Source organism: Tachysurus fulvidraco, chromosome 21, assembly GCF_022655615.1.
Source record: "Tachysurus fulvidraco isolate hzauxx_2018 chromosome 21, HZAU_PFXX_2.0, whole genome shotgun sequence".
In the NCBI taxonomy this organism is placed as follows: domain Eukaryota; kingdom Metazoa; phylum Chordata; class Actinopteri; order Siluriformes; family Bagridae; genus Tachysurus; species Tachysurus fulvidraco.
The window spans coordinates 10,043,248-10,069,550 of record NC_062538.1 but is presented as its reverse complement, the minus strand read 5'-3'; the positions used below and the strand labels follow the sequence as shown (position 1 = coordinate 10,069,550).

The 26,303-nt window shown below is 39.1% G+C and overlaps 3 protein-coding genes across 12 annotated transcripts in view; 1 reads left to right on the top strand and 2 right to left on the bottom strand.

The window, feature by feature from the left end:
- Positions 1-4,981, top strand: part of sptan1 (spectrin alpha, non-erythrocytic 1) — a 36,594-nt gene extending 31,613 nt beyond the window's left edge. For 8 of the 9 annotated variants that reach the window (XM_027140012.2, XM_027140015.2, XM_027140016.2 and 5 more), the window contains 8 exons: positions 284-396; positions 766-783; positions 2,363-2,417; positions 2,873-3,069; positions 3,190-3,243; positions 3,530-3,676; positions 3,766-3,913; positions 4,524-4,981. In XM_027140012.2, the coding sequence (XP_026995813.2) occupies positions 284-396; positions 766-783; positions 2,363-2,417; positions 2,873-3,069; positions 3,190-3,243; positions 3,530-3,676; positions 3,766-3,913; positions 4,524-4,649 (858 nt within the window). In that variant the 3' untranslated portion in view covers positions 4,650-4,981. The remainder of the gene's footprint in view (positions 1-283; positions 397-765; positions 784-2,362; positions 2,418-2,872; positions 3,070-3,189; positions 3,244-3,529; positions 3,677-3,765; positions 3,914-4,523) is intronic. The other variant, XM_027140009.2, reaches the window with a different exon arrangement.
- A 96-nt stretch (positions 4,982-5,077) lies between these two features.
- On the bottom strand, positions 5,078-12,369 carry dync2i2 (dynein 2 intermediate chain 2). The gene is made up of 9 exons (XM_027140018.2): positions 11,936-12,369; positions 10,937-11,197; positions 10,742-10,851; positions 8,874-9,031; positions 8,362-8,471; positions 6,724-6,891; positions 6,275-6,507; positions 6,041-6,198; positions 5,078-5,902 (listed from the first exon to the last, which is right to left on the bottom strand). Exons 1-9 carry the CDS (start codon positions 12,011-12,013, stop codon positions 5,670-5,672), a joined length of 1,509 nt encoding a protein of 502 aa, XP_026995819.2. The 5' UTR covers positions 12,014-12,369; the 3' UTR covers positions 5,078-5,669.
- Positions 12,370-18,094: 5,725 nt separating this feature from the next.
- Positions 18,095-26,303, bottom strand: part of LOC113638658 (calcium/calmodulin-dependent protein kinase kinase 2) — an 18,674-nt gene continuing 10,465 nt past the window's right edge. The window contains exons 5-17 of one of the 2 annotated variants that reach the window (XM_027140042.2): positions 25,995-26,046; positions 25,735-25,868; positions 25,587-25,623; positions 25,036-25,057; positions 24,536-24,624; positions 24,241-24,440; positions 23,869-23,922; positions 23,645-23,718; positions 22,049-22,136; positions 21,665-21,796; positions 20,979-21,079; positions 20,675-20,725; positions 18,095-18,737 (exon numbers count right to left, since the gene is read on the bottom strand). In XM_027140042.2, coding sequence (XP_026995843.1) covers positions 18,665-18,737; positions 20,675-20,725; positions 20,979-21,079; positions 21,665-21,796; positions 22,049-22,136; positions 23,645-23,718; positions 23,869-23,922; positions 24,241-24,440; positions 24,536-24,624; positions 25,036-25,057; positions 25,587-25,623; positions 25,735-25,868; positions 25,995-26,046 — 1,107 coding nt within the window. In that variant the 3' untranslated portion in view covers positions 18,095-18,664. The remainder of the gene's footprint in view (positions 18,738-20,674; positions 20,726-20,978; positions 21,080-21,664; positions 21,797-22,048; positions 22,137-23,644; positions 23,719-23,868; positions 23,923-24,240; positions 24,441-24,535; positions 24,625-25,035; positions 25,058-25,586; positions 25,624-25,734; positions 25,869-25,994; positions 26,047-26,303) is intronic. The other variant, XM_027140043.2, reaches the window with a different exon arrangement.

The following is a 26,303-nucleotide window of genomic DNA, read 5'->3' as shown; positions in this document are numbered from 1 at the left end:
ACTAGTGGCGTAGCTGGGTTTTTTTTGCTACGTAGAAAATTCTGAATCATAAAAGCATCTCTACATAAAGCCTTCATTAAACCTTCATAAGCTCAACATAAAATGTGCAATAAACCAATAGTGACGGATTTCTAAGGTCCTTCTTTTATAAAGTTCTTATGTTGGATATTTCATTTTTTTTTTAGGATCAGTTGTAAGGTATTAAAGTTTTTATTACCTTCCATTTATGTTCCAATGTAAATGTTGACTTGAGTTTGTGCTGCATGTTGTGGTTTACTTTTAGGAGCGTGAGCTGGAGCTGCAGAAGGAGCAGAGGAGGCAGGAGGAGAATGACAAGCTGAGACAGGAGTTTGCTCAACACGCTAATGCCTTCCACCAGTGGCTACAGGAGACCAGGTAAAGGAAGAGCGCACAGCCTCGCCGTTCTGTATCTAATTAATGCATGCAATATGTAATCACGTTTCTGCTGCATGGACGTTTCACCATTTAGCACAGAGGCATCAGTGCATGCTTTACTGTGGTGGTGTTTACTGTACAGTGTATGCTTGTTAATGCTTACAGAATTGTCCTATTTAAGTCACATTAGCACTGTTTGTGTGCGCGTGTGTGTGTGTGTGTGTTTAAGTGCATCTCTGTTTACATGTGGGTGTTGAATGCTGATGATGTTTCTGCTCGATGGTGTAACTATGTTTGTGTCTTTTTTTTCTTCCCCCTTCCTGCTCTCTCGCTGCCTCTCCTGATGCTTGGGATCACTTTTCTTATCAGGACATATCTTCTGGATGGGTTAATATATTATTTTTTTTCTCCATACCTTCTGTAATTGAGTGTGTTTGTGCAATAGTACAATAGTAAAATGTCTAGGATGCAAGTGTAAGGGAAAGTACAGCCAGAAATAATTCTGATCTAAAACCTAATTAAAGCACAAATAAAATGGAACTATTTCCTACAAATGAAGCCAGTCATCAGAGACACGTTCCCAAAGTTTCTTTCGTCCGGACCGTATGTTAGAGGCTATTTTAGTGTCATTTAGAGTATAGTAACATTATGTATGTTGACTTTTTGGTGAAACTACATTGTCTGTCTATTTCATGTTTGAATTCTTTTCCTTTGTGTTGTGTTTTTGTCTTGCTTTGTATTTTTATGCTATTATTATTTTTTCGTTCCTCCCTCTTTCCCTGCTCCTGGTCTGTGTATATAGCATAGCCTATCGCCGGGTTATCCGAGTCTATCAGTACGAAGTCGATGATGATCTTTCTGGAAGGTTTTCTTTCCATTTTGATTCCATCAGTCCCAGTTCCTTCCCCCCCACCCCCACATTGTTTGGGTTTCTTCCTCATGCACTTGAGTCTAAACCCACCATTTGAGCTGTGCGTGTGCTCAGTCTTCTCTACTAACCCTCACTGCGATGTAGCCACGAGGCAGGCAGACGGACCGTTCGGCTTCCTAATGCTGCAGAGCCCGGCTCCACTCCAGCACCGCAACTCGGTGTATTTAGTACACCTTTTTGTGGGGAGTGGCAGGGTTTCATGCACTAGATTCAGGGCTGGAAACTGCAGACTCATTTTATGCAAATACATCATGTTAAAATCGAATTAACACATTGTTTTTCTTCTTAAGCCATTTAAAAGGCACTTTCAAGTGTGTGTTGTTTAGGGTGGCATTAGCCGTGCTATTTGTGACTGAAGTACATGTCCACAGAAAACACACGTGTACTTGTGGTCTTCTTGTAATGTTGACAAAATTTGGAAGCATAAAACTGCACAGTACATCTAAAGCTAAGAGGCCTAAACATAACGTAACAGCGTGTTATATGGACTATCAGCAGAACTACTCAAAAACACCACAAGCAGGAGATACAGCTCTCAAATCCACCACTAGGGGGTGCCAGGAGCTTAACACTTGCCCATAAATTAGTAAGACTTGAGAACAAGAATATATATGGAAAATAAAAACTCCTGCTATGTTTTCTATATCAGTGTTAAAATACATTTCCACCACCCACATAACTGCACTCATATACACACAGTCTTTAGTATAATCAGTTTCTGGCCCTGTTGGCTATAGCATGGACATGAACACACATATGAGGCACCATTAGCATGAACTGAGTGGTTGTTCTGGGTGCAGCTGTCTGGTATGGCTTCTAGTGTGGGGTATCATTATAGGTCATGGGTAAGTTTTACAAATACAGGAAAAATGATTAGAAATAATATTTGAGTCACCATTGGTTTTGTTGGCTTCAGTCTAAACTGGTGTGTTAATAAAATACAGACTGTAGGAACTTTAGCAGTAGTTAGTAATGGATGTGACGTTGTATTGTAAAGCCTGAGTGGCCGGAGCTCACTGCTGTGTGTCTGGGCAGGTCCTGTATGGTGGAAGAATCTGGAACTCTGGAGTCTCAGTTGGAGGCCACAAAGGTGAGTGTTGCAATGAACAGAGATTTACTTAAAGCAGAATCTGAGCATGTGACATCACTGGGTTTAATAGGTCAACATTTTCATCCATAGTGATTATTGTAGGTAATAATAAAGCCCAAGGTTCATCATTTCTCCTGTAAGCGTTTTATTTCTCACATGCACAGCGATTATTCAGTGATTACAATTTGTATTTATTAAAGGCCAACACTGCTGTTACTATAGAAATGATCATGTATTAGAATAGATTATGTTCATGAAACTCTTATCTATTTAATTTGCTTTACATTAGAGTTGCTGAGCAATCAGAATTCAACCAAATATTTTGGGGACTGTTAATCCTTACTGTAAGCTCCAAAGCTGAACTGAGCAGCACACATGAGGCAAACTGCAGCTGGCATCACATCTTGATAAAAAGTGCACTTCACTTTATTCATGTGTGTTTGTATCTATAACAGCGAAAGCACCAGGAGATCCGTGCTATGCGCAGCCAGCTGAAGAAGATTGAGGATCTGGGTGCAGCCATGGAGGAGGCTCTGATCCTGGACAACAAGTACACAGAGCACAGCACAGTAGGTCTGGCACAGCAGTGGGATCAGCTTGATCAGCTGGGCATGAGAATGCAGCACAACCTGGAACAGCAGATCCAAGCCAGGTATCACGTGTACACACACACGTATACATTGTTTTAGGGTCAGTTACATAAAGCTGTTTCAGATATAGATGTGGACCCCCAAATGATGATAAATGTACTCAATGCTCAATTCCTCCACAGAAACACGACAGGAGTCACAGAGGAGGCCCTCAAGGAGTTCAGCATGATGTTCAAGTGAGTGCAATATCAAAAACACTACATGAAGAGGGTATGGAGTAAGGGTGTTCAAAACAAATGGCACTGTTATAGTTTACATTATATTACTTCTGAAAGTGAAAACCCATAATCCAATGTTTACAGACACATGATTTATTTTTTGTGATCTAAAGCCCTATACAGATCAGCGCTGTGTTGTGCTGTGATTAGCTTGGCGTGCACCATGACAAATCAGCCATAATTTCATTTGCAGTCCGAGTTTGTGACCGACTTTTAACAATTTGCCCCTTGTTTCTCACTCCAGACACTTCGACAAAGAGAAATCTGGTCGTCTGAATCACCAGGAGTTCAAATCCTGTCTGCGTTCACTGGGCTATGACCTGCCTATGGTAGAGGAAGGAGAACCAGACCCAGAGTTTGAGTCCATACTAGACACAGTGGACCCCAACAGGTGAGGAGTCAAGCCACTGCTTTCAGACTCGGCACACCACCACACACCTGATCACACAGGAGCTCATCACTGCATTTCTGTGTTTGCAGGGACGGCAACGTATCCTTGCAGGAGTACATGGCCTTCATGATTAGCCGTGAGACAGAAAACGTCAAGTCTAGTGAGGAGATTGAGAGCGCTTTCCGTGCTCTCAGTGCCGAGAACAAACCGTACGTCACCAAGGAGGAACTCTACCAGGTACGCAGTACTCGTGCTGTTACTTTGGTGTATTACATGTGTTCCAAATAGCAAACCTCACTGTGAAACAAATGCTTATACTTACCATGGTGGAGAAGTTGGGATTAAAAAAAAATTAAAAAAAGAAGTCCGTGATTTATCCCCAATTTGTTGTCCTGGGACACAAATTCCCTGGGACACAAATTTTATTCAGTGTGGAAAAAGAGCTGTCCACCACCTTGTATATTGCAACAACCACAGGCATCAGGTCAAGTCGCACACGTGAGCCAAACATAAGTGTAAGGGTGCGTTTCATTGACGGCGAATAGAAACTGAAGAGTAAATGCTTGGAAACAGCACATTTTCCTGAGGACCATAAAGGGGGGATTTATGGCTCAAAACTGATGTCATGGTTTCTGAATGAAAACAAGCTTGTGTTGATTGTTCTACGTTTACAGTGCACGTGTAAATTAAAACGAATAAACTCCTTAAATTAAAATGGTTAATAAAATTTATCAATAATTATCGATATTGAATAATATGACATTATATCAATGATAAACTTTAGCTGTATCTCCCAGCCCTAATTTAAATAGCTCATTAAATCTTGTTTGTTGTCTCTCTGCTGCAGAACCTCACCAAGGAGCAGGCCGATTACTGCATCTCCCACATGAAGCCATATTTAGACAGCAAAGGTCGCGAGCTCCCGTCTGCCTTCGACTTTGTGGAGTTCACACGCTCGCTATTCGTCAACTGATCGCTGCCCTTTTGCCTGCCAGTGACCAATCGGGATGCGTTTCCCCTTAAGCACCAACACACAGCTGAAATGCATGAATCTAACGTTAACCTTCTCTTTAGCACTCTGTATCTTTATGTAGGAAGCTGAGTCACTCTGAGCTGAACTCACTCTCTCTGTGCTTCACTCACTCGAATGTAGTGTAGTGTGTGTATATGTTATTCTGTGGTTGTGTTTCCTGTTTCAGTGCTTTGCTTGATTTAGAGAAACCTATACAGACAATAAGCTAAGTTGTAACACCGCCCGTAATTCTGCCGTGTGCATTAATAAACGCTACTGGTTAGAACTGGTGACCATTTGTGTACTGGTGTTTTTTGGGAGGAGGGCATCATGATTATCATATAGTGTGATTATATTTCTACAAAGAAAATGCAATATATTACAAACAGTACAATAATTGCTTGGTTTTAATTTCACCACAGCTAATCTTCTAATCACAAACATTTACATGACGTTGTACAACTGTACTTAACAGCTTTGTGACCTAACAGTATAATGCTGGCTAGATAATGATAATAATAATAATAATAATAATAATAATAATAATAATAATGAGCTTAAATTGTCCAAATCTAAAATAGCAAATCATTAGCTTTTTTATTTATCCCATGGCTAAAAAATTATGCTGATTTTAAATAAACAATAAATGAGCATAGTTGCCTGTATGAATAGTTTCTAAGACGGATTAAGCCTGTATGCTACATAAGCTGACTGCTAAGCACAAAAAAAAAAAATAATCTAATGAGTTACTTGGTCAATAATTACAACATGAAATCACACCATCTGGGATAAGTGCATATGTGCTAATGTCTAACATGCTAATAATAAGGGTAGAATTGTTCTTTTTACCTAGTAAAAAAAGCAACTGTGAACATTTCATGGCAGAATAATGTTCAGGATAATAGGAGGATTTCTTTCTCCTGAGTTCTCCCACATGATCAGAGTTCTCTATTCGAGACGCCGCCCTGCAGCCTTTGTGGATCACTCGGGTACGTCGTCTGCGAGCTGTTGCAGGATGGCGCTCTCTCTGGGCCGCTGGTCTGTGAAGTCAGCACTCAGCTGCCAGATGTTCACTGTACCGTCTGCATTGCCAACAGCCAGGAGCTGCTGCTGGTTAAACTCCACACACAGAGCACACTGACCCCCAGTGTCCTGCTCGATGGTGGCAACTGGTCTGAGACACTTCTGCCCCAAATCAAACACTTGCAACACACCTGGAATACAAAAAAATAACTTCTCTATTACAGGTGGATCATGGCTTCTGTATAAAACCAAACTGTAAAACTACTTGACACAGGTAACCCTATTAATAATAATTTCACATTAGATTGTTTTTTCACAATTTGCCCAACCTTGCCCAGTGACTGCAACAAACACAAGTGGCCGAACGGGTGACCACCGAACTCCAAACACATACGAGTCAGAAACACGCAGAGATAGCAGAGGTGCAGGCTGCAGGACACTGTGCACATGCGCCAAACCGTCTGTCCCCACACTCACAAACAGGTTCCTAAAGCAAGCACAGAAACACGATGGGTGTGTTTTTCTAACAGGGATTTAGAATGTCATTAATCACAAACATTCACCTGTGGAAGGGGGAGAAATGGAGCGACTGGATGGGACCAGCTCGTGGTGCGAAGGAAAACTGTGCAGGAGCATGTAGTGTCACCCTCTCACCACCAGGGGACACTGATGCAACTGTCTGACTGCTGAAGGAACACTTGAGCACCAGACCCCCCTCAGTTCCCACCAGGAACATGTCTGTATCCCAAGGTGAGAGTGCAAGAGAGGTCACACCTATAGCTGTGTCACCTCTCACCTGCCATCAGCAGAACAGGAAGTGCAGTATTTAGTATTGTATAGTAAATTATTTAGTAATATTCAGTTCATAATATATACAACTATATACATGCACCTGTATTGCCTCTGTATTGTCAAACTAAACCAATCTACATGGTAGTTTAACACCATAAATACAGATCAAAAATCATCTCATACAATAATAATCAGTTTGTTATTTTTTTTATAAACTCACCCTGTTTGCTGATTGGCTCAGAGGGAGCTGCTGCCTGATGAGAGCAAATCCAGCAGTTAGGTTCAGTTTACCTTCTGCTCCATCTACACTCCATCGCAGGACTCGACCTCCTGAACACGCACTTACAACCAACATCTCTCCTCGACGAGGCCCTGGGACCCACTTCACCTTCACACACACACACACACACACACACACACACACAGTAAGACAGACACACACCCAGACACCCACACACACACACACACCCCCCCACACACACACAGTAAGACAAACACACACCCAGACACACAGACAGATAGACAGACACACAGTAAGACAGACACACAATCATAGACAGACAGACACACACACAGACAGAGACACACAGACACAGAGACAGACACACAGACAGACACACACAGACAGACACACACACAGACAGACACACACACAGACAGACACAGAGACAGACACACAGACAGACACACACAGACAGACAGACACACAGACAGACACACACAGACAGACACACACAGACAGACAGACACACACAGACAGACAGACACACACAGACAGACACACACAGACAGACACACACACAGACAGACACACACACAGACAGACACACACACAGACAGACACACACACAGACAGACACACACACAGACAGACACACACACAGACAGACACACACACAGACAGACACACAGACAGAGACACACAGACACAGAGACAGACGCACAGACAGACACACACAGACAGACAGACACACACACAGACAGACACACACACAGACAGACACACACACAGACAGACACACACACAGACAGACACACACACAGACAGACACACACACAGACAGACACACACACAGACAGACACACAGAGACAGACACACACACAGACAGACACACACACAGACAGACACACACACAGACAGACACACACAGACAGACACGGTTCCATGCAAAATGGAAAACTTTGTCAGTGATGGAGCTAATGTTACAGAGAGAAAACCTTCTATACAAAATAACATTGAAGTTGTATGATCCTGATCATTTGTTCTGTATTGCTCGAGCTATGTACATTTCAGTCAGGACCACTTGAGTCAAAATAAAGACAATTCTTTGAAATATTTACATTTTTTGTTTGCAAGCTTATGAAATTTACATTTGGCGGTATGGCTCGGTTCTGAATTCCCCTTCCTTTTCATGATCTCCATGAAAGCTAGTCAGGGAACAGCAGCAGCTTCGTGGGGGGATAATCTCCCATTAACTGGGAAAGCAGCCAGAAAACCCCCCCCCCCCCCCCATTTAGAACAGAGCCTGCATCAGTGACAACAGAATGACACTGATTAAGTTAAACACAGTTCCAAGGAGGAGCTAGGGGAGGAGGTGGGTTGCAGCAATGCAGAGGAAACAGCCAAGCAGACAGACTGAAAAAAGCATTTAAATAGGGCGCCCTGTTTGAAATGGACCAATAGCACGCTTAGGAATCAGATCAGCTGATGGGCGGGGTTAGAAAATTGACATCAGCTGATAGCCGAGCTTGACTATGTGGCCTGCCTGAACTGACGCTGAACGCTAGCATTTTTTAGCATTTTAGAGATATATAGAGTCAGATGGAAAACACAGTAAAAGTGTAAGAGGCAGTTACCTCATAAACTGGCTCTTTGTGTGTATCTGAACACATCCCTGTTTGAGCCAACACAGGATCCTGAGTGCGACTTGTATCCCACACCATCACTTCTCCACTGTACAGCCCTCCTGTGGAGAGATCACAAATTGGGCAGAAGCATAAATTGATGCCTGTCTATCCTTTTCCATCTGTGTTCGCATTAGCAAGCTACACGGATATGTCCATTAGTTTGTATATCCATTGGATCACGTTTCCCCAACGTTCCACAACATTAAATGTAATTAGAATGGGTAATGACGGGTATAATGGCTAAAAACAAATCCTACATTTTTGTCGTTAATTATCACAGTAATAAATACAGTGTACATTTTGTCTAGAACAATTTTCTAACAGGCCATGTTTAGAAGCTAAACCTGGAGGTACAGGAGCGCTTCATCACTTGCTAGAGAGTGTGACAGGATCTCAGCATCATGTCTGGTCTATCAGAGGCCTTTAGTCATGAAATAGTGCAGAGCAAAATGAGGATTTACCTGCGATCAGAGACGGACGCAGTGGATGGAAAGACACACACATGACGGCTGTTGATGTCTCTATGACCATGTCAGGCTGTTTGGGGTTCACTCTTCTGCGGTCCAGATTCCACGTGCACACGTATGACCTCTCAGTGCTCCAGTCACCATCATCAACACTAAAATAAAAAGCACTACAATGTTGTGGCTGTGTTTCTAAGCACTTTTTAACCACATGTCATGTCATGTCATGAGTGCAATCAAAATTTCTAAGTGTGCTGTTCATATATTCTCCCTAAACTCACGTTGCTTATAATTCAGGATTTGAATGGTGACTTGGTGTTAATATTAGAATAACAGAGATAATAATAGGGTCTGGAAATATCTGTGTATAATGTGTAGTTAGTGTTAGCTCAGAGTGCTAACCCAGTATTTGGTGAAAACATTTGGTCTAAAACATTAACTTTATTACCATTTACATGTAAAACATGATCCAAATATCCTCCCTGTTTGACCAGAAAGCAAGAAACTTTGTCCAATTTAATTCAAAATTCATCTAACATCACATATTCCATTTTCAAAAAGGTGTGATGTTAATTTTACCTCACAGCAAAAAAAAAAAAAATCACAGCAAATGTACTACTTACCATGTGGTAAACTATTTGGGTGGTTTTTCTTTTTCTTTTTTTAGTTCTGAAACCCCTCCAAAAGCTTGAAAATACCTACAATGCAGATTGTGGTCTATGAGCACATATGAAATAATATGTGTCGTTTCATAGGACCGGTTGTTTTTGGTTGTGCCACAAAAGCATTCTGTCAATTTTAGACAATTTACGTCAATTTTGTTTTTTTAATTTTATTATTCTCGATTGATAATTAAGGGATTCTCAGGTCACATATTACCGTAGATAGTGATGTCTCTGCTCGAATTCACCAACTGCTGTTGAAAGCAGATGTGTTTAAACATGAAAAACTGGGTTGGATTTGTCTTTCCCTGTTGCACACATCGGCAGTTTGAAAATGTAAATATAAAGAGGAAATATGTGTGGTGTCAAAATTGTAACAGTAAAGATGCACTTTGCTGTCATGAATAAAGTCATTGTAAATTAAATAATGAATAAACTAAATATATATGAGTTTAGTAGCATGTGTGAACACTTAAGAAAGTGTAAGAAATTACAGATAAATGCACACAGATTCCACTCCAAGATACACATCGAAAAGAGCTCATTCCTAAAAAAGCTTATGTATCATAAGGTAATACGTTTAGAACACTAAATGAATAAACTTGATTCAGTCGTTAGTATGGAAGCGGCAGCAGGACATCAAGGATCACTCTTTTTTAACAAAGGGTCTACGTGACCATGATTACCATTTAAAATGACCATTTGGTTGATAACAATTGTAACAATAACAAGCCAAGGTGTACGTGACCGTGATTAACATTTAAAGACATCCGGCTAGACAACAAGGTGTATCCCAGCCATTTGGGAGACATTCAGCTCTTACACTCAATACACATTCAAAGCGGAACCTCGTTTAAACTACAAAAAGGGAAAACAGTATAAAATGCTTATGCATGATTTTACTGGGGTTCTTACTGATGCCGATGAACCCAAAGTACTTCATGTATTTTGTCACTGCAATACTGGAATAAACTTCTTCTTTTTCATTAAGATTTCGTTTTATTTTCATACATTTTTTATTTCTTACAAAAGATAGAACTTTGTGTATGTGCACATCATTTTACACAAGTGCACTAAACTAAAATATTCAAGCAATTTTTTATAAATAAACTCCAGTAATAGGGTCTTAATTACATAAATCACTTAACACTGGGTGCCACCGTTTAGGTTCATACATAATAATGACAGTAAGGAGTATCATACCGTCCAAAAGCACACGCTATAACAGAACCGGTGCAGTTCCAAGACACGCTGGTCACCTGAAGTCCCCTGTCCTGAGCCTCACAGTACCCGAGACTGAACAAACATGAGACCTGTACAGGACATGTACAGTAAGGTCAGCACACTGAACATCACACACATGGGTGACTGAGCTTCTCCTTTGTGTCTAAGCCTCACCGTCTCATGCTGATCAGTCCAGTTCACTTCATATCCATCAAACGCGTGGCTCTTTGAGTTCTTCACCAGCTCCTGGATGACCAGGTCCTCCACGCGCTGCAGGAAATCCCTCAGCCCGGGCGAATCATCTGACAGGTCCAAGTGGATTGTAAGCTGATCAGTGAGGCTCTCTGAAGGATCGGTCTGTGTGCTGTTAGTTAACACACTTGTCACCTGCGCCTCAGCCTCGGCTGTGTGAACTGGAACAGTCTGACATGTTTTCTAAAGGCAGAAGCAGAAGTTAACAAGCGTATGTCTAATACATTTACCCATTACACATTTACTGTAATACATTTAAAGTATTTTTGCTTCCAATCATCACTTTGTTAAAATGTTATATGCCTCTCATACATCTATAGAATTTATTTTTATATATTACATAGACGTATGAGAGGCATATAAAAGTGTATATATGTGTAATATATGCAACAGTTGTGTCACAGCTCACATTTATTTTTTTTTATTCCAGTGTGTGTTTCTGTTTCAGACCAAAAGGTGAATATGGGACAATATACTTTATCAGCTTGTCTGTCATTTACTGATATTTGCATGTAGATGTGTTAAACAACTAGGGTTAGTGTTTTAGTATACAATAGTATTGGATAACGTAAAATAAATAAAATAAATAAAATAAGTAAAATAAACAAATAAAGTAAATATCACTTTGGTTTCTTTACATTCTTTTGGGATGCTTCTCCAAGCTTGTACACAACAGCTTATTTCAGATGTTGTACATTAGTTGTTAATAAATATTATAGAATGATATTATAATTATTTATAGCGATAACAATGTTTTTTGTGCATGATGAAGCTGTATAATGGCTTTATTGTAGTAGTAATTGTTCCCATAATTTGGCAATACGGTGTAACAACTAGATTTGTGCGACATTCTGTTGCTGTTTTGTTGTTGATGTTTCATTGTGTAAGTAATACTAGCAAACAAAAATAAACTCCACAAACCGAATCCTGGGTCTGTTGATGAGACTTTTTCCACGATGATTGAAAACCGACAACATCCAGAGATTCATCCGTGAACATTTTACCACATTTAACAAAACTTCAAAATAGTTAAAAAAAATTATTATAATAACTACAGGTAATGAGCTATTAGCTAGCTAGAGAGACAACGCTAGTTAGGTAACATCACTAATGCTAGCTGGTTTGTTATCCCTTGCGTTAAGCTAGCTGGCTGACTAGCAGGAAAAAAATTTACTCTTTCCCAATTAAATCATTGAATAGCACTGGACGAAACTTTTTAGTTATATTAAAGGTGCATTGTTACGCTAAAACAGCTAGCTGAGATGCTAAGACGTTTCACTGCTGTTTAGTGATCCCCTGGTTACCCATAGCAATGCGTCGTTTACGAAAGAGTCGATTCTTTAATCCGGCTCTTTTAAGTGAACTTTGGGAGCCGACTCACTTACTTAAATAGCATATCATTACACTAAAAATTAAAGTGCACCACAGTATAAGTCACTGAATTCTTTGTGATTTAATCAGATTTGCTTTTCCAACTCTCTGGTATCTGATCAGCAGCAGCATAAATAGATTTTATAACAAACAATACAATATTGTTCTTTAAATCAGTAGCTATATTTTGAATTAAATGTGTGTATATGCGGGGGAAAAAACAGAAACTCTTATAAAGACCGATAAAGAGTCGTTCTAGAGCTAAAGGAATCGGCTCTAGTGTGTTGTGCACTAAATGAGGACTCTTTCAGTTCACCAAAGCATCCCATAATGTGTCCACATGAATCAGAACAAAGATAGATAAAAGTTGTGCTCTGAAATATACCTTAGTGTTGTGTGATTGTTAATTCACCACCACTTTATTAGTATTAATATTATTATTTATTGTTCACCTGCATATCAAATGCAATTATCTAAACAACCAATCATGTGGCAGAAACACAGTGCAGTGGGTGTAACTGCAATGTAACCCAATGCTGATCTCATTGAATTTACAAAACAAAAAGACTTTGTAGAATTTCCCTGTATGCTGTAGCTATATGCTATAAGTTATATGCTACAATTTCCCTTCTTTGGAACTAAGAGGCCCAAACCTGTTACAGCATGGCAATATAAAAGACTGTAAATCACAGTTTATAGTTTAAAGTTATATTTAATTATTGGTGACTTGAATACAGGTCTATATTTTTGACCTTTACAAACTGCACATTTAAACCATTATTTTTGGGCTGCAGAGAAGAGCACTTTTTTTTTACTCTGCAGAGAAGAGCACATTTAAACAGATAAAATAAAAAAAAATAAAAAAAACAGAGTAATGGCAATTTAATCAAATATTTATTCAGTTTATTCAAATATTGAACAGGATACAATATGTATAGAGTGTAAGTAATGAGATCACTGTGACTCGTGTTAAACATTCCAACATGCTCAGAAATGGTGTGTGCTGCTGCTGCTGATGAAGATGATGATGATGATGATGGCATGCAGTTAAATCCATGTAAACACTTTTCACTACAGGCGCTAAACCCTACGTGTGTGTAAGTGATATGTCCTCTAGCCCTTCAGTCAAACCTGGGCACACACCATTGAGATAAAAAGCCTACGTTTTTATACATATACAAATATCTTACAGCATTGTCGCTTTCAAACTGCAGCTCTAATCATGCCGATTTCAGTTCATCCTGTACCAGCTTCGGTCATAAGGTGTGTAGGACAAAACACACCTGAGCAATTACCTTTCTGCATAAAATATGGTACATGTTGAATATAAGTATAATTTTTTGGCAAGTTAATATGATATCAACGACAAACGATACAACAAAATTCAGTTTTGTTTTGAAGTGTCATTTAATCTACCTGTTTTTCACAGCTCAGGGGGCCGTATTCAGAGTTCATGTGCACGTAGTGAGTATTTGATACTAAAAATCTAAACATAGTTATTCAGTCCTCGGATGTTATGTGAGTTATGCTCACAGTTTGACAAGGAAACAGAGGAGAGTCTCAGTTATATGAGATTCTGACCTTTGACTTAAGGCTCAATGAGAAGCAGTATTAAATCCAGTGTTACTGTCTGATGGTTTGATATAACTACAACAAATACACTCAAAGAGACTAAAGACAAAAAGACATTTGAGTCCAATATTAAACACGTAACTATGATTTAATTCAAAAACCTTTTTTTGTTTGTTTGTTTTTTTTGCACAGAGAGATGCATCTTAATCTAAGACACTGCTTTTTGATTAAACATATGAATGGATAAACTTTTGAATTTGGCTTTTCGGGACTTGGTGTACCCAAGTTCCCAATGTCAGCCGATCCTTTAAATCAGCAGGACGTTTTAAATAAAGTCATTTTCAAATAAATGTATAAAATGCAAATTAATCAAATGTGAGGCATTTGAGCTGTTGAATAATGAGAGTGGAAGTCATGTTTTTGAATTAATCCAAATTAAAATTCCTACTAGATGTTTGTGTCAAACCTTGCATTCTTTATTTCATATTTATGATCATATCAGTCCTTTTTTCTCTTTTCACTTTTATATCACACTATACCACACTTGACAGCAAAGAACTTTCTATCCCTGATTTTTTCTCTGGTTTAAAGGCAAGTGCTTGTGTTTAAAGGCAGTTGTCTAGATGCTATGGGGAAAATCCCTGTCTCAGACACTTCAACTGGAAAGTAAATTAGTGTAGACACAAACTATACGCAGGGGATGTTTTTAGGGATACGCATGTTTTTAATTGGAAGCCCAGAAAACCAACTTAAATGCCTACATAACTAAACTCAATATGTGCACAAATTTCTCTTTCGTTACTTTCAACAGAAACCTTTGGACTTAAGTCACTAATTCTGACTATGGGCCAGAGAAGATATTCTGGTGTGGTGGTAAAGTTTTTTCCAAACCTATCATATAGTCAAATTTAATTAAAAAAAAAAACGTAACTTGATATACGTTCCGAATCAAACAGAGGTTCTGTTAGAGCATATTGTAGCTCTTTTTTAATATAAAACCAAGAAGTTCTTGCTTATGCTGTGTTCTGTTGTATTTGGAACATGCAAAAATGCTTCTTAAATACTTGGCAAACACCAGTTTACTATAGAAATCTGAAGTACACTAATAGTACCATTCCACCAGACAGCACCATATAATGATACAAATCCAGATATTTCCATAACCTGCTTGAATTTCTATGCCAGTGAAAGTGGGCAGAGTTTAACAGCATTCGGGAGCCGCCTTAAAAAAACAGCTTTGCATTGTTGGGATCGAACTCTTAACCATCTGATCAGTAGTCCAACATTTTAACCACTGTCCAAGGCGTCTCTGAAGCATAGACAGGAAGGGTGTGTGTTTGAGGTGTGTGTGATATAACAATATGTGTGTGTGTCTGTCAGCTGCCACTGATTAAATGACATGACAAGTTTAAGTGGCAGTAAATGACCCAATCAACAGAGTATGCAAAACACAGACTATTGAGTGCAAACTTTTTCTAATTAAACTGAGGTTGAATATGTGTTTTATTGGTCATGTTGTATAATCATATACATTGATTTAGAAGCTATTTGGGATTCAAAACTTGAAGATGGTCTAAAGAAGTCTTCAGCTGGCCAGACAGTTACTACTCTACTACTGAATATCACTGGGCTGTAATATCTGTAAGAGAAGCCACTCTAGTCAGAGACCAATTCTGACACCAGTGTGTTTGACCCATCAGTTATCAGCACTTTTAGTTCCGCCCAAAGATATTTAGTCGACAGAATAAGAGATTATTTACTGAGACCAGCTGCACTGTCTGGTGGAAAAGCAAGTAGTGGTGTACATCATAATTGTACTCCTTTATGAGACCTTGTAAATATCGGTTAATATACATTTTAATAGAACCTTTCCTCCTGATATCCAACATTAGCACAACTAACACAGCTACATGTGCATAGTAATAGTGATAAAAACCACACAATATCCTGCACTGAGATCTCAGTCAACATGCAAGAAGCGAAATGCAGAAAACTCGATATACTCATGCTTGAACACGATCCCTCCTCACCGTGGAAGCACAAAACTATTTTACATCAAGGTGTGTGCGTGTATGCATGTGTGTGTGCAGCATAAAGGAATTTCAATGGCAGAAAAACAGCAGCCACAAATACAATGATATACAGCTAAAGAAGAGCAAAAGCAGAGAACACACACACTCACTCACACACACACACACACACACACACACACACACACACACACACACACACACACACACACACACATACACACACACACACACACTACTGTTCTACACTACAGCAGCTCAAGCATAAATGATCCTACTTTATCTATATAGTATCAAAAAGTTACAATGATGAAATGTAAGGCATACATTTATGTCCAAAAGGTTCAATCAAGTCATGCATAGATTGTAAAAGTTACTGTATTTCTCTAAAAAAAAATTATGCAATCTATATGTCTATTATTAAAATGTTCATGACTAATACACTTTCAACATGACCATGTCTTTTTTTTTTTTAAAGATGCACCAGTTTGTAATATTTTGGTAAAAGATCAGTTTATCATAAAAAGGAGGTTTGCATCATTTGCAAATACTGAACATACCTAAATTACCCTAAAAAAAAAAACAAGGAACCAAATCCAATGTACAACACATCAACCCTATGTAAAAGTAAACAGAATGTTTGGTGTTGGACTTTTGGTGTTTTTTAATGCAGTTATAAGGCTAATGTAGCTATTAATTAATCAAAGCATCGTGGATGTCTAAGTCACCTCTAGGGCACGTCACTAAACACCATTTGTATATTCCATATTAAATATAATAGAAATATATCTATTGGCTTAAACTTAAGAGGTCCTGAAAAATGCCAAACCTCTGGACAATGCTGCACTCATATCATTGTTAGCATGGTATACAGCATACATGTCTTGTCTTGACTACATTTTGGGTGAAGGAACATTGTGGACATTTTATAAACTTGCTAAAATTCCCTTAAATACCTTCCCTATTTAAAAAAGTCTCCTGATTTGACCTTATCCATTAGTGAATGTGTTCACATTTATCACACACACACACGCGCACGGGCACACACACCTGAATGTAGTTCACTATGATATGATCACTGATCAAGACAGAGGTTTAACCTTTAACTATTAAGGACTTTCAAGAGAGAAATACTGAGACTTGAGCCACACAATAACTGAAATTTTTTCGCAAAACAAATAAAGTATACGACAACAAGCTGAAGTAATTACTAACATAACTAACAATACAAACTGGCTTTTTAATTTACGTAAGCAGCTGGGTGCTGGGCTGTGTCTCAAATCACAGACTTCCGTAATGTGATAGTAAGATTGATGATATCATAAACTCCACATACATTTACAGCATTTAGCAGACACCCTTAGCCAGAGTGACTTACATTTTTATTTCAGTTTTTACACCTGAGCAATTGAGGGTTAAGGGCCTTTCTCAGGGGCCCTGCAGTGGCAACTTGGTGGACCTGGGATTCGACCCAAAGACCTTCCGATCAGTAGTCAAACACCACAGAGCTACCACATCCCACATACACAAACTCTGCACTGCTATCTGCAACCTTATTAGACAACACAACACCCAATGGTACGCTGTGCCTTGAGGGTGTCAATAATTTTCAAACCAGAATTTTACATACGGGTTTCTGTACGTTTGACATTAAAGTCATCAGTCGTCTTGGGCATAAGGTAATTTATGTGACGAGAGTCAATATTTATGTTCGTTGACTTGCATGCGTTTTGAGACACAACCATGGGAGCATTATTAATAGTTTGACAGAATAACAGAGGAGATAAAGAGCTGAGTTGTTTTTAGGTTTGTTCAGTGTTCAATCTGTGATATAAAACATGGAATTCAAAAAAATATTGAACACCGTTTAAACTTTAAAGCTTTAACTAAACTTTATATGATACGGCAGTGACTTCTATTGCTTGACAGTCCAAATGCAGGTGATGTGTTATGGGATTTTTTGCAACAAGAACCTTAATCTTTTTTACATTCTAGTTCTTTGATAAAAATCTATAAATAAATCATTTCCATATCTATTTAATATTAAACCCTGATAGTGATCCGATCACGGGCTGTTTCTCAATCTGCCTTCTCGACATTATTGTTGTCTTTTGATGTCCCGAAAAGCGGTTTAAATACCTGAAAGTGTTCCTGATCCTAAAAACATGGAGGACCCTTCAGTCACAAACTGGATCATTCACTGTGAGAAAAATCTACATGCTGATTTTATTAAATGGGTTACATTGATCTGAACCTCCTGTCGTAGCTTTAAGCTAAATGGAAGCTATTTTCCAAGTATTAAAAGTTTTTTGCACTTCCTGTATTGAGAATCTGCCAATTACGTTTGAGCCTCCTCCGCCACGTGCTTTAAGAAGTCCATATTGTAAAAGTGCAAGCACAGCCTCTGTATTGGACAGGAGGTAAAACAAACACACACAGTCTCTCTCACACACACACAAAGACACATGCACGCACAAATGTAAGGAAGAGTGTGTCCTGAGATGACACACATACACACAGCGCATGCTGCTGTAAAACTGTACAAATGCATGCATGTTGTAGGGAAAACGCTCCACACGCCATCTTCTGCATGATGGCACTCGGGAACCTTTCCAAACCCCCTCATCCACTTCCCGGGGGCATGAGACACTAAGCCCTTTCAGTCAGACATGAAGCATCAGGAAAGCACTTCATCCTCGCCTACGAAGGGCAAGTCTACACTGCGTGCGCCGTCTCCACTCTCTTGTTTCCTAGGAAACACACAAGCACAGTGTGTATTAAAATAATTGCGCACTACAAGCTGAAAAACAAAAACATCATCAGTCAGATCAGAGGCGTGATATGATTGAAATCCCAGAAAACACAACATAAGATTCAGCATGTCACAATGCAACAAAGTCTGCAAAACCCAGTATATTAAAGTGATAAACATTTGATCAGTCTGCACGTCAGGTGGGAGCTCAATATTTAGTGATATTGTTGCAATGGCATTATTGAAAAAGAGCACTGATTGACTGCCCTCTGTCTCGCTAGGTTAGCTTTCACTGGCTAGATTAGTGTTCTGTTAGTAGGTCAGCTTTAACCCCCGTAGCTTTCACTTGGCAAATGGTGATGGATTTCAGCCATTTGATTGCCGAACTTCGAGCTTCTAAATGCCTTACCCAAGTTTAGCTCCGCCCACATTGCACTAAGAGGGTTAAAATTGTGCTGAAATTCACGTAGACATTAAAAAGTCATAAAGTATTCACACTTTTTCGTCACAGATTTTCCTTCCCTGGGACTTTACATTCTCCTCAATAGCAAGCTCCCATCAATGTTATATATGGTTTATTTCCATTACAGTTAACAAATATTCATCTCACTCAGACTCTAACATGAGATGTACTAGTGATGTATCTCGTGTTTACTACATCCAATCAAGAGTTTCATGAAGTTAAATCTGCACATGCGCCCGTGTAACAATAACTGTAACTGATAGTCCTGGATTTTTCCTCCTTTCCCACAAAAGCCATTGGTATCTTGTATGGTGGTTTGTGCTCTTGCTTATCAGTATCACACTGATATCAGAGCTCCACAATCCTCTGTAGTTTCACTGCTCCAAAAGCAAATTCTATATGTCATGACTAGGAGCAAAAAGGTACCACACTGCCATGGACTGTGTGTAGTAATTGAAACTGAAATTGTGGTTTGCTAGTAACGTCGTGGCTATTCCTTGCCTCACTTTACTGCAATTTCAGCTTCAGTTGATCTGGGACAGAACATTCTGGTGTCATGCCTGAGCCTCTGATCTGCCATGACTTAACATGCAAAATTCAAACTCCTTACAGCATTTGTCAGATGCAGTTTATAGTGTTTACTGCAGGTCACATGATCTCAGTGGATGGGGGGAATAAAGAGAGGAAGACATCGTTATAAATGCTTTAGAAATCATGAGTTACACACCACCGTCCCGAGTCATGCTTCATGTGCGTGCTCATTCTCATGCCTACCTGTCTCAACAAGGTGTGGATCTTATATTACATCACATCAGCCATTTGCATACTTGGTATTATGACATCACTGCTCACCTTTCTTATTGTTATTAAACTTGATATAATGCTTATCAAATTATGCTATATAATGGTTACAGAATTTAGCCGGAGAATTTAGACGTTAGCTAAAAGTGATTTGTTAGCTTGACGCCAGTGTTGCTAAGCTACAACATTGCTTATTTAAAGTTGTATGTCAATGCACAGGGGTGAAAGCTCAGTCTAGCAGTGATGTCATGTGATCATTTTTGTGAATGACAACTTGAGCAACAATTGCATAGTGCTTGGAAGGTGACAAAACAATGTACGTGAACTGGATATATTCGAATTGCATACACATCAAACAATATTAAACAAATTACCTTTTTCCGCTGTGTATTTAATAAAGGTATGTTTTGTTACAAATCATATTTTTATTGGAAAATCTTAGCAAGTTTAGAGAAAATAAAACATTGTTCAGAACAAAGAACTTGGTGTATTGAATACACAGACAAAAACGGATTCAAAGTGATGTGTATAGAATTAAAATATACAATATTCAAAAATTCTATTAAGATAATTTTGCCAGCTTTCAAACTCCTTACAACAGAAGCCTTTAATTCAGCAACATCAGGACAAGGGGAAAAGGAGAAGTGTCCAGCAAACCAGCAGTCCTTTACCTTTGGTTACCGTGAATGTAGCAGTACCGTAAATTCCCTGCTCTCCCTTTTCTAGAGGGCAGGACAGAGGGAAGCACCACAGTCACAATCTACACTCTATACTTAAACACAACACAATCTATATGCAGGGATGGGTGATACGGTGAAAATATAATATCACAATATTTCTGGACTGAATTATTTCAAAAGCAGCACAGAATGTATGCATAATGTGAAAACCCCAGAGAAGATTCCCATGGTAGAAATGTTCAGGTGTAATAAAGGTGTAAAAATTCTGTTCCTGTACAGTATGTGAAAGGCTTACATTAGGCTGTGTCCCTGTGTGGTGGGGCTGCGGTCCTCCTTGCGGCTCCAGTCGAAAGGATTCCCGAATGATCGTTTACGCAGCATGGTGCGCACCAAGATCTAAAAACAAGGTCACGTGATCACAAACGCAGACTTACCACATGGCATCATCATTCATACTGTTTAGTTGACCAAAAATCACTCACATGATAATGATCACTAGTGTTAACCCACCCCTAAAGTGTTAATTTTATGTTAATGTTGAATTAACAATAGTGCATCAGTGCAATGTAAGAGCTATATGGCAGAACCTGTCCAAAAATCTTAAAAACACCCTTTACATTTTTTCTATACCAGACTATTCTTTTACCAGGCTCCTGAAATACATGAATTATTACACATATCAGACATAACACCTGATCACTGACACACATCACACATTCACGCAATAATCTAATGTACAGAGCTAGGGTGGGACAGGAAGTAGTGATGCTAGCTAATAGAACCAGATAGATCCTCGGTTCCATCTTGAGCTTGGGTAGTTTTGTGTCTGTGTGGGGTTACTCTGGGTTCACTGGGGTCCTCTGTCTCTACAAGCCCAACAATACCAATAGATATACTGACTTCTCTAATACAGTAATAAAGTAACTGATGTATGTATATGACAGCATCCCATTCTAAAAAAGTGTGTGTATGTTTTCTCACCACTGTTGCCAGACTAGGGATATGTTTCACTGAATTCTCCACCTCCTCCTCTGTCACCTCGATCAGACTGCAGCAGTTGTCATCCTCGGGAGGAAGAGGCTCTGCCCCATGCCGTGTCACCCAAGGGTGAACCTGATTAAACACACACACACACACACACACACACACACGCACACACACAAAATGATACCCTCTTTATGCTGCAACTTTAGAATAAAGTGTGCCAAAACTACGATATGTGGCTCTGTTTTCCAGAAATGAAACAGAGAGATTTCACAGAGGGATAAATAAAATGACTGCATCTATGTTTTAATTGTGCCACTGTGGATGTCAGAAGCAGCAGGTAAATGTTAATGTGTAGCGTCCAGGTCCACTGATACTAACCTTAATCTGTGGCACGGTTATTCGGTTTTCAGGATTTTTATCCAGCATCTTAAAAAGGAGGTCCTTCAAATCATCAGACACATCAGCGCTGTGATGGACACATAAGAACACATGATAGGTTAAAGAACAGAACATCCATGTCAGAGACTGTGACTATGCCCAGCCGGAGCACTGTTATGGTCATGTGATCACGTCTTGTATGAGTTCACCTGTTTCCCATTACTCCTAATGAGGCTTGTTATTTATATCCCTCCTCATGTGTCAATTGTTTGTCGAGTCACTGTTCACAACTTGCGCTATGTTTACCGTTGTGTGCTGTTGCGTTTAGGTTTTGTTTCCATGTTTTATGTCATCTTTTCTTAAAATTTGTCTTAGTTATGCCCTGTAGTTTCTAAGTGTTCTTCTTTTGGTTTATATTTGTTTTCGTCTAATAAATCGTGGTTCGTCTTTATCCCTGCATTTGGGTCTAAATCTACTCCACACCGCTGTCTACATATCAATGTACAGCAGTGTCTGAAAATGATTAATCAACCAGTTAAGTTTTAAACGCTATAGCAATAAAACACTAACAAATATAATGCAATGTAAACACTAACAATATATCAATAATATGTCACTGACTCAAAATAGAAACACAGACAATTTAACAATAACAATCTAGCAATTCTGTAACAATTACAATAACAATATAAAACTGTATCAAAAAGTTTAAGGCTGTAACAAAACACAAACACAGTAACAATATAACAAAAAAGTAATATAACGAAATAACTAAAAGTCAATTATTTATATATTCATTCCTGCTCTTTTTTATTTCATTTTCAGCAATTAGCAGTCAGTGTCATGTGTTTTCCACGATGAGAAACCATGTGATCTTGTTTTGTTTTCCACTGTATTGCTGTTTCCATTCCTGTCCTTTGACTGGATTGCTGAATGTGTTCACCTGTTGTGTGTTAGTCAACGATTTTATATCTCTATATACCATGTTACTATTGTTATATTGTTAGAACTCTTGGATATATCCCCATAAAGTGTATGGTGAGTTTTAGGACTTGCCTCATCATTCTTTACCGCCAAAGAAATTTCCAGATACCTTGCTATTGTTTAAAAATAAGTTTAAAGTTTGAAGATAAGTTTAATGTTTAAGATGAAGAAATAAAAAAGAATACTTTCTGTACACCTGCCTGTTTTATACCATGGCTGAACTTGCTTCTGCTTAGCTGCCACACGTGCGTTATATGAGTCTAAATTAAATTACATCAGTTCTAAATTGAAATCTTTACACTGTAACCATGACAACAATTAGAAATAAACAGGTCAGGTTGGATATTTACCCGTGGCAACTACACTATTAATATAAAAAAGGAACCTCGGTTACAAAGTGTTAAAAAAAAGTAATGAACATCACACAATAGCTACAATCACCACGAAAACATTGTCTGGTGTCAGGAATTTGTTGGACTGTTACTTATACAGGACGGTATTTAAGTATTTGAGTTTGAGTGTGTGTGTGTGTGTGTGTGTGTGTGTGTGTGTGTGTGTGTGTGTGTGTGTGTGTGTGTGTGTGTGTGTAAAAATAAAGAGATGGTCACTCACTGCTCAGGAAGCTCCACAGGCTGAGTTTTGATCTTCTGGTGCAGACTGAGTATGCGCTCGTCCATGAAGGGACACTGCAGGACAAACACTTTATCAGACCTCACACACAGACACTACGTGGTTCACAACATCACACTGCTTTGAATGTCAGTGACATCACTGTGTGTGTGCGTGTGTGTGTGTGTGTGTGTGTGTGTGTGTGTGAGCAGTGATATCAGTCTCACCACACCAAAGACGAAGCAGTACAGCGTGACCCCCATGGCCCAAACATCCAGAGCCTGTAAACAAACACATGGCAAAGTTCATGTTCATCATCATCATCCTCCTTGTTTGTGAGTTTTGAGATCACTAAGATACACTCAATGTTTTAACACTGAATATATTTACAGGAAAACAATAAACAGAAGATATCTGTTTTTAAAGGTCTGCAGGTTGTACGTTTGTTAGAATTAATGTTAACAGAACAAAACGGTCTCACTAATTTTCTCCCAAATTTTCTTTTCATTTTGCAGCATCAGTCAATTGTAATAGGTAATGAAGGATAAGAGAAGATATCTAGCACTAAGGTGTCTAAGCTGAGATGTTCTTTCTCTGACCTTCCCCGAGAAGTTTTTGCGCGTCTCGGAGAGTGTTTCTGGAGCGAGGAATGCCGGTGTTCCCACTGTGCTGGTCAGAAGGGCATCGGCTCCCTCAAACTGGTTGCTGACTCCAAAGTCAGCGATTTTAATGTGTCCATCCTCGCCGACTAATAGGTTCGACGGCTTAATATCACGGTGAATGATCTTCTGATAGTGTACTGCAGAGAAGAAAAGAAAGCATCATCATTTCTTTCAGCATCAAACTCACAGACCGTGAGTCACATGCTGAGATTGTTCAGGTTCATGAACTCACAGTATTCAATTCCCCTGAGAAGGTCCTGGAAATAGAAGCGAGCCTGCTCCTCATTCAGGGCTTTATCAGTGGGGACCTCCATCACAGCGCTGTACACCAAATCAAAACATCATAAATGTGGGACACCATTTATGAAGAATCCATAAGTAATCAACAGAAAAATAAAATAATTTAAATTCTCATTTATTTCCTGGCCATTTATTTACTTCATTTTACTCTAGTTTTATGTCATAGTAACATTATATGTCCATGAAACTTGAGAGAATGTTTCTGTGGTCTGGGTCTACTTTGGCTCACCATAAATTCACCATAATCCATTGCAGCCTTATCCTCTTAATGCTCACTTTTAAGTTGAAAATTTTGTAGATTAGATCTGAAAGTCTATTCTGTTTCATTTCTATCTAAATAAATGATCATAAAAAAATAATTTAAAAATTTTTAGATGCTGTATATGAAATGAATTGAATAATTGCATTCAAACATACTGAAATGGGACTCACCCTCTCTTGACCAGTTCAAATACTGTAAAAAGAATTTAAAAAATCAAGCTCAGTATTGAGTTTATCTCCTCTATGGAAAGCAGTACGAAGCAGGAAGAATGTCAAATATCCCCACATTAATATGACTCCAGTGTGCTGTGTTCTGATTGGCAGAGAGCAAACAAGCCAAGTTTATTTTAAAAACCTGGCCTTAGAATAATATTTAAGGAAAGTAATGAGAATCATCATCATCAACATCTAAAAATAGACATAAGATGAATTTTTGGATATTCCAAATCATCCGTGTCACTTGGAGGCATTTGTGGGCATGACCTGAGTGTGTTTGGTGCTTGGTGTCTGCACATCAAACAGTAAACGTTCAAGGTTCTACTTGCAGCTAAGGAACACCTGTCATTAAATCAGCCTGGGATGTCTTTACACTCAAGAGTGTGTTTTATTACAACATACACCTTTTACTTGGTGTTTTCACATTTTGTACGTTATTACATCACAGTTACATCACTGAAAATTTACCTAAGGTTAATAACCACAGACTGTATGTCATTACTTACCCATGTACAGATGGTCCTCACTTGGGTCATCCAACACCTACACACACACACACACACACACACACACACACACACACAGCAGGGTCAGTACCACACAGATTCCTCTACTGTTTGTCTAGAGAAAACAGATCCCTCCATACTCACACACCTCCACCAGCTTGACCACATTAGGATGGTCGAGTTTCTTGAGAATGGCGATCTCCTGGTACACCCGCTCCAGAGGGCCTTTGGGCTGAGGTGGGCCCTCAGGATCAGAGCGGGCCCCTCGAGGAGGAGGTCTTCCTGTACGAGCGGAAATGTGTATCTGAGATTCAAATTACACCCTGCACAGGTGAAAACACACACACATACACACGCCTATGCATTCACCCCACAGAGCAGCCCATCTGCCATATGGCACACACTTACGTGGGAAACCAGCCTGCCGCATCAAACGCTTCTTGGACAGGACCTTCATCGCCTGTTGGGACACGGACACAGGGAAACGGACAAGACAATCAGAGCAAGGACTCACACTCAGCGATATCCTGTTCATTCAGCATGTATACTCTCCAGCACAAGTGATAGCACATCCCATTTCAAAATGGTGAAACCAGTTCATTATTACACATCATGCGTGTTCAGGTGATAACACTGTAATAAATTCCCAGTTTTTTTTTACTTTCAAGTACTATCTCTGAATTTCTTATATTGTAATATTACAATAAATAAATAAAT

Coding starts and splice junctions, on each gene's coding strand:
- dync2i2 (XM_027140018.2), bottom strand. CDS start 12,013: ATGTTCACGGATGAATCTCTGGATGTTGTCGGTTTTCAATCATCGTGG. Junction 9,032..10,741: donor ATAGCGTGTGCTTTTGGACG/GTATGATACTCC, acceptor TTTTTATTTTAG/TGTTGATGATGGTGACTGGA. Junction 6,199..6,274: donor CATTTCTCCCCCTTCCACAG/GTGAATGTTTGT, acceptor TGCTTGCTTTAG/GAACCTGTTTGTGAGTGTGG.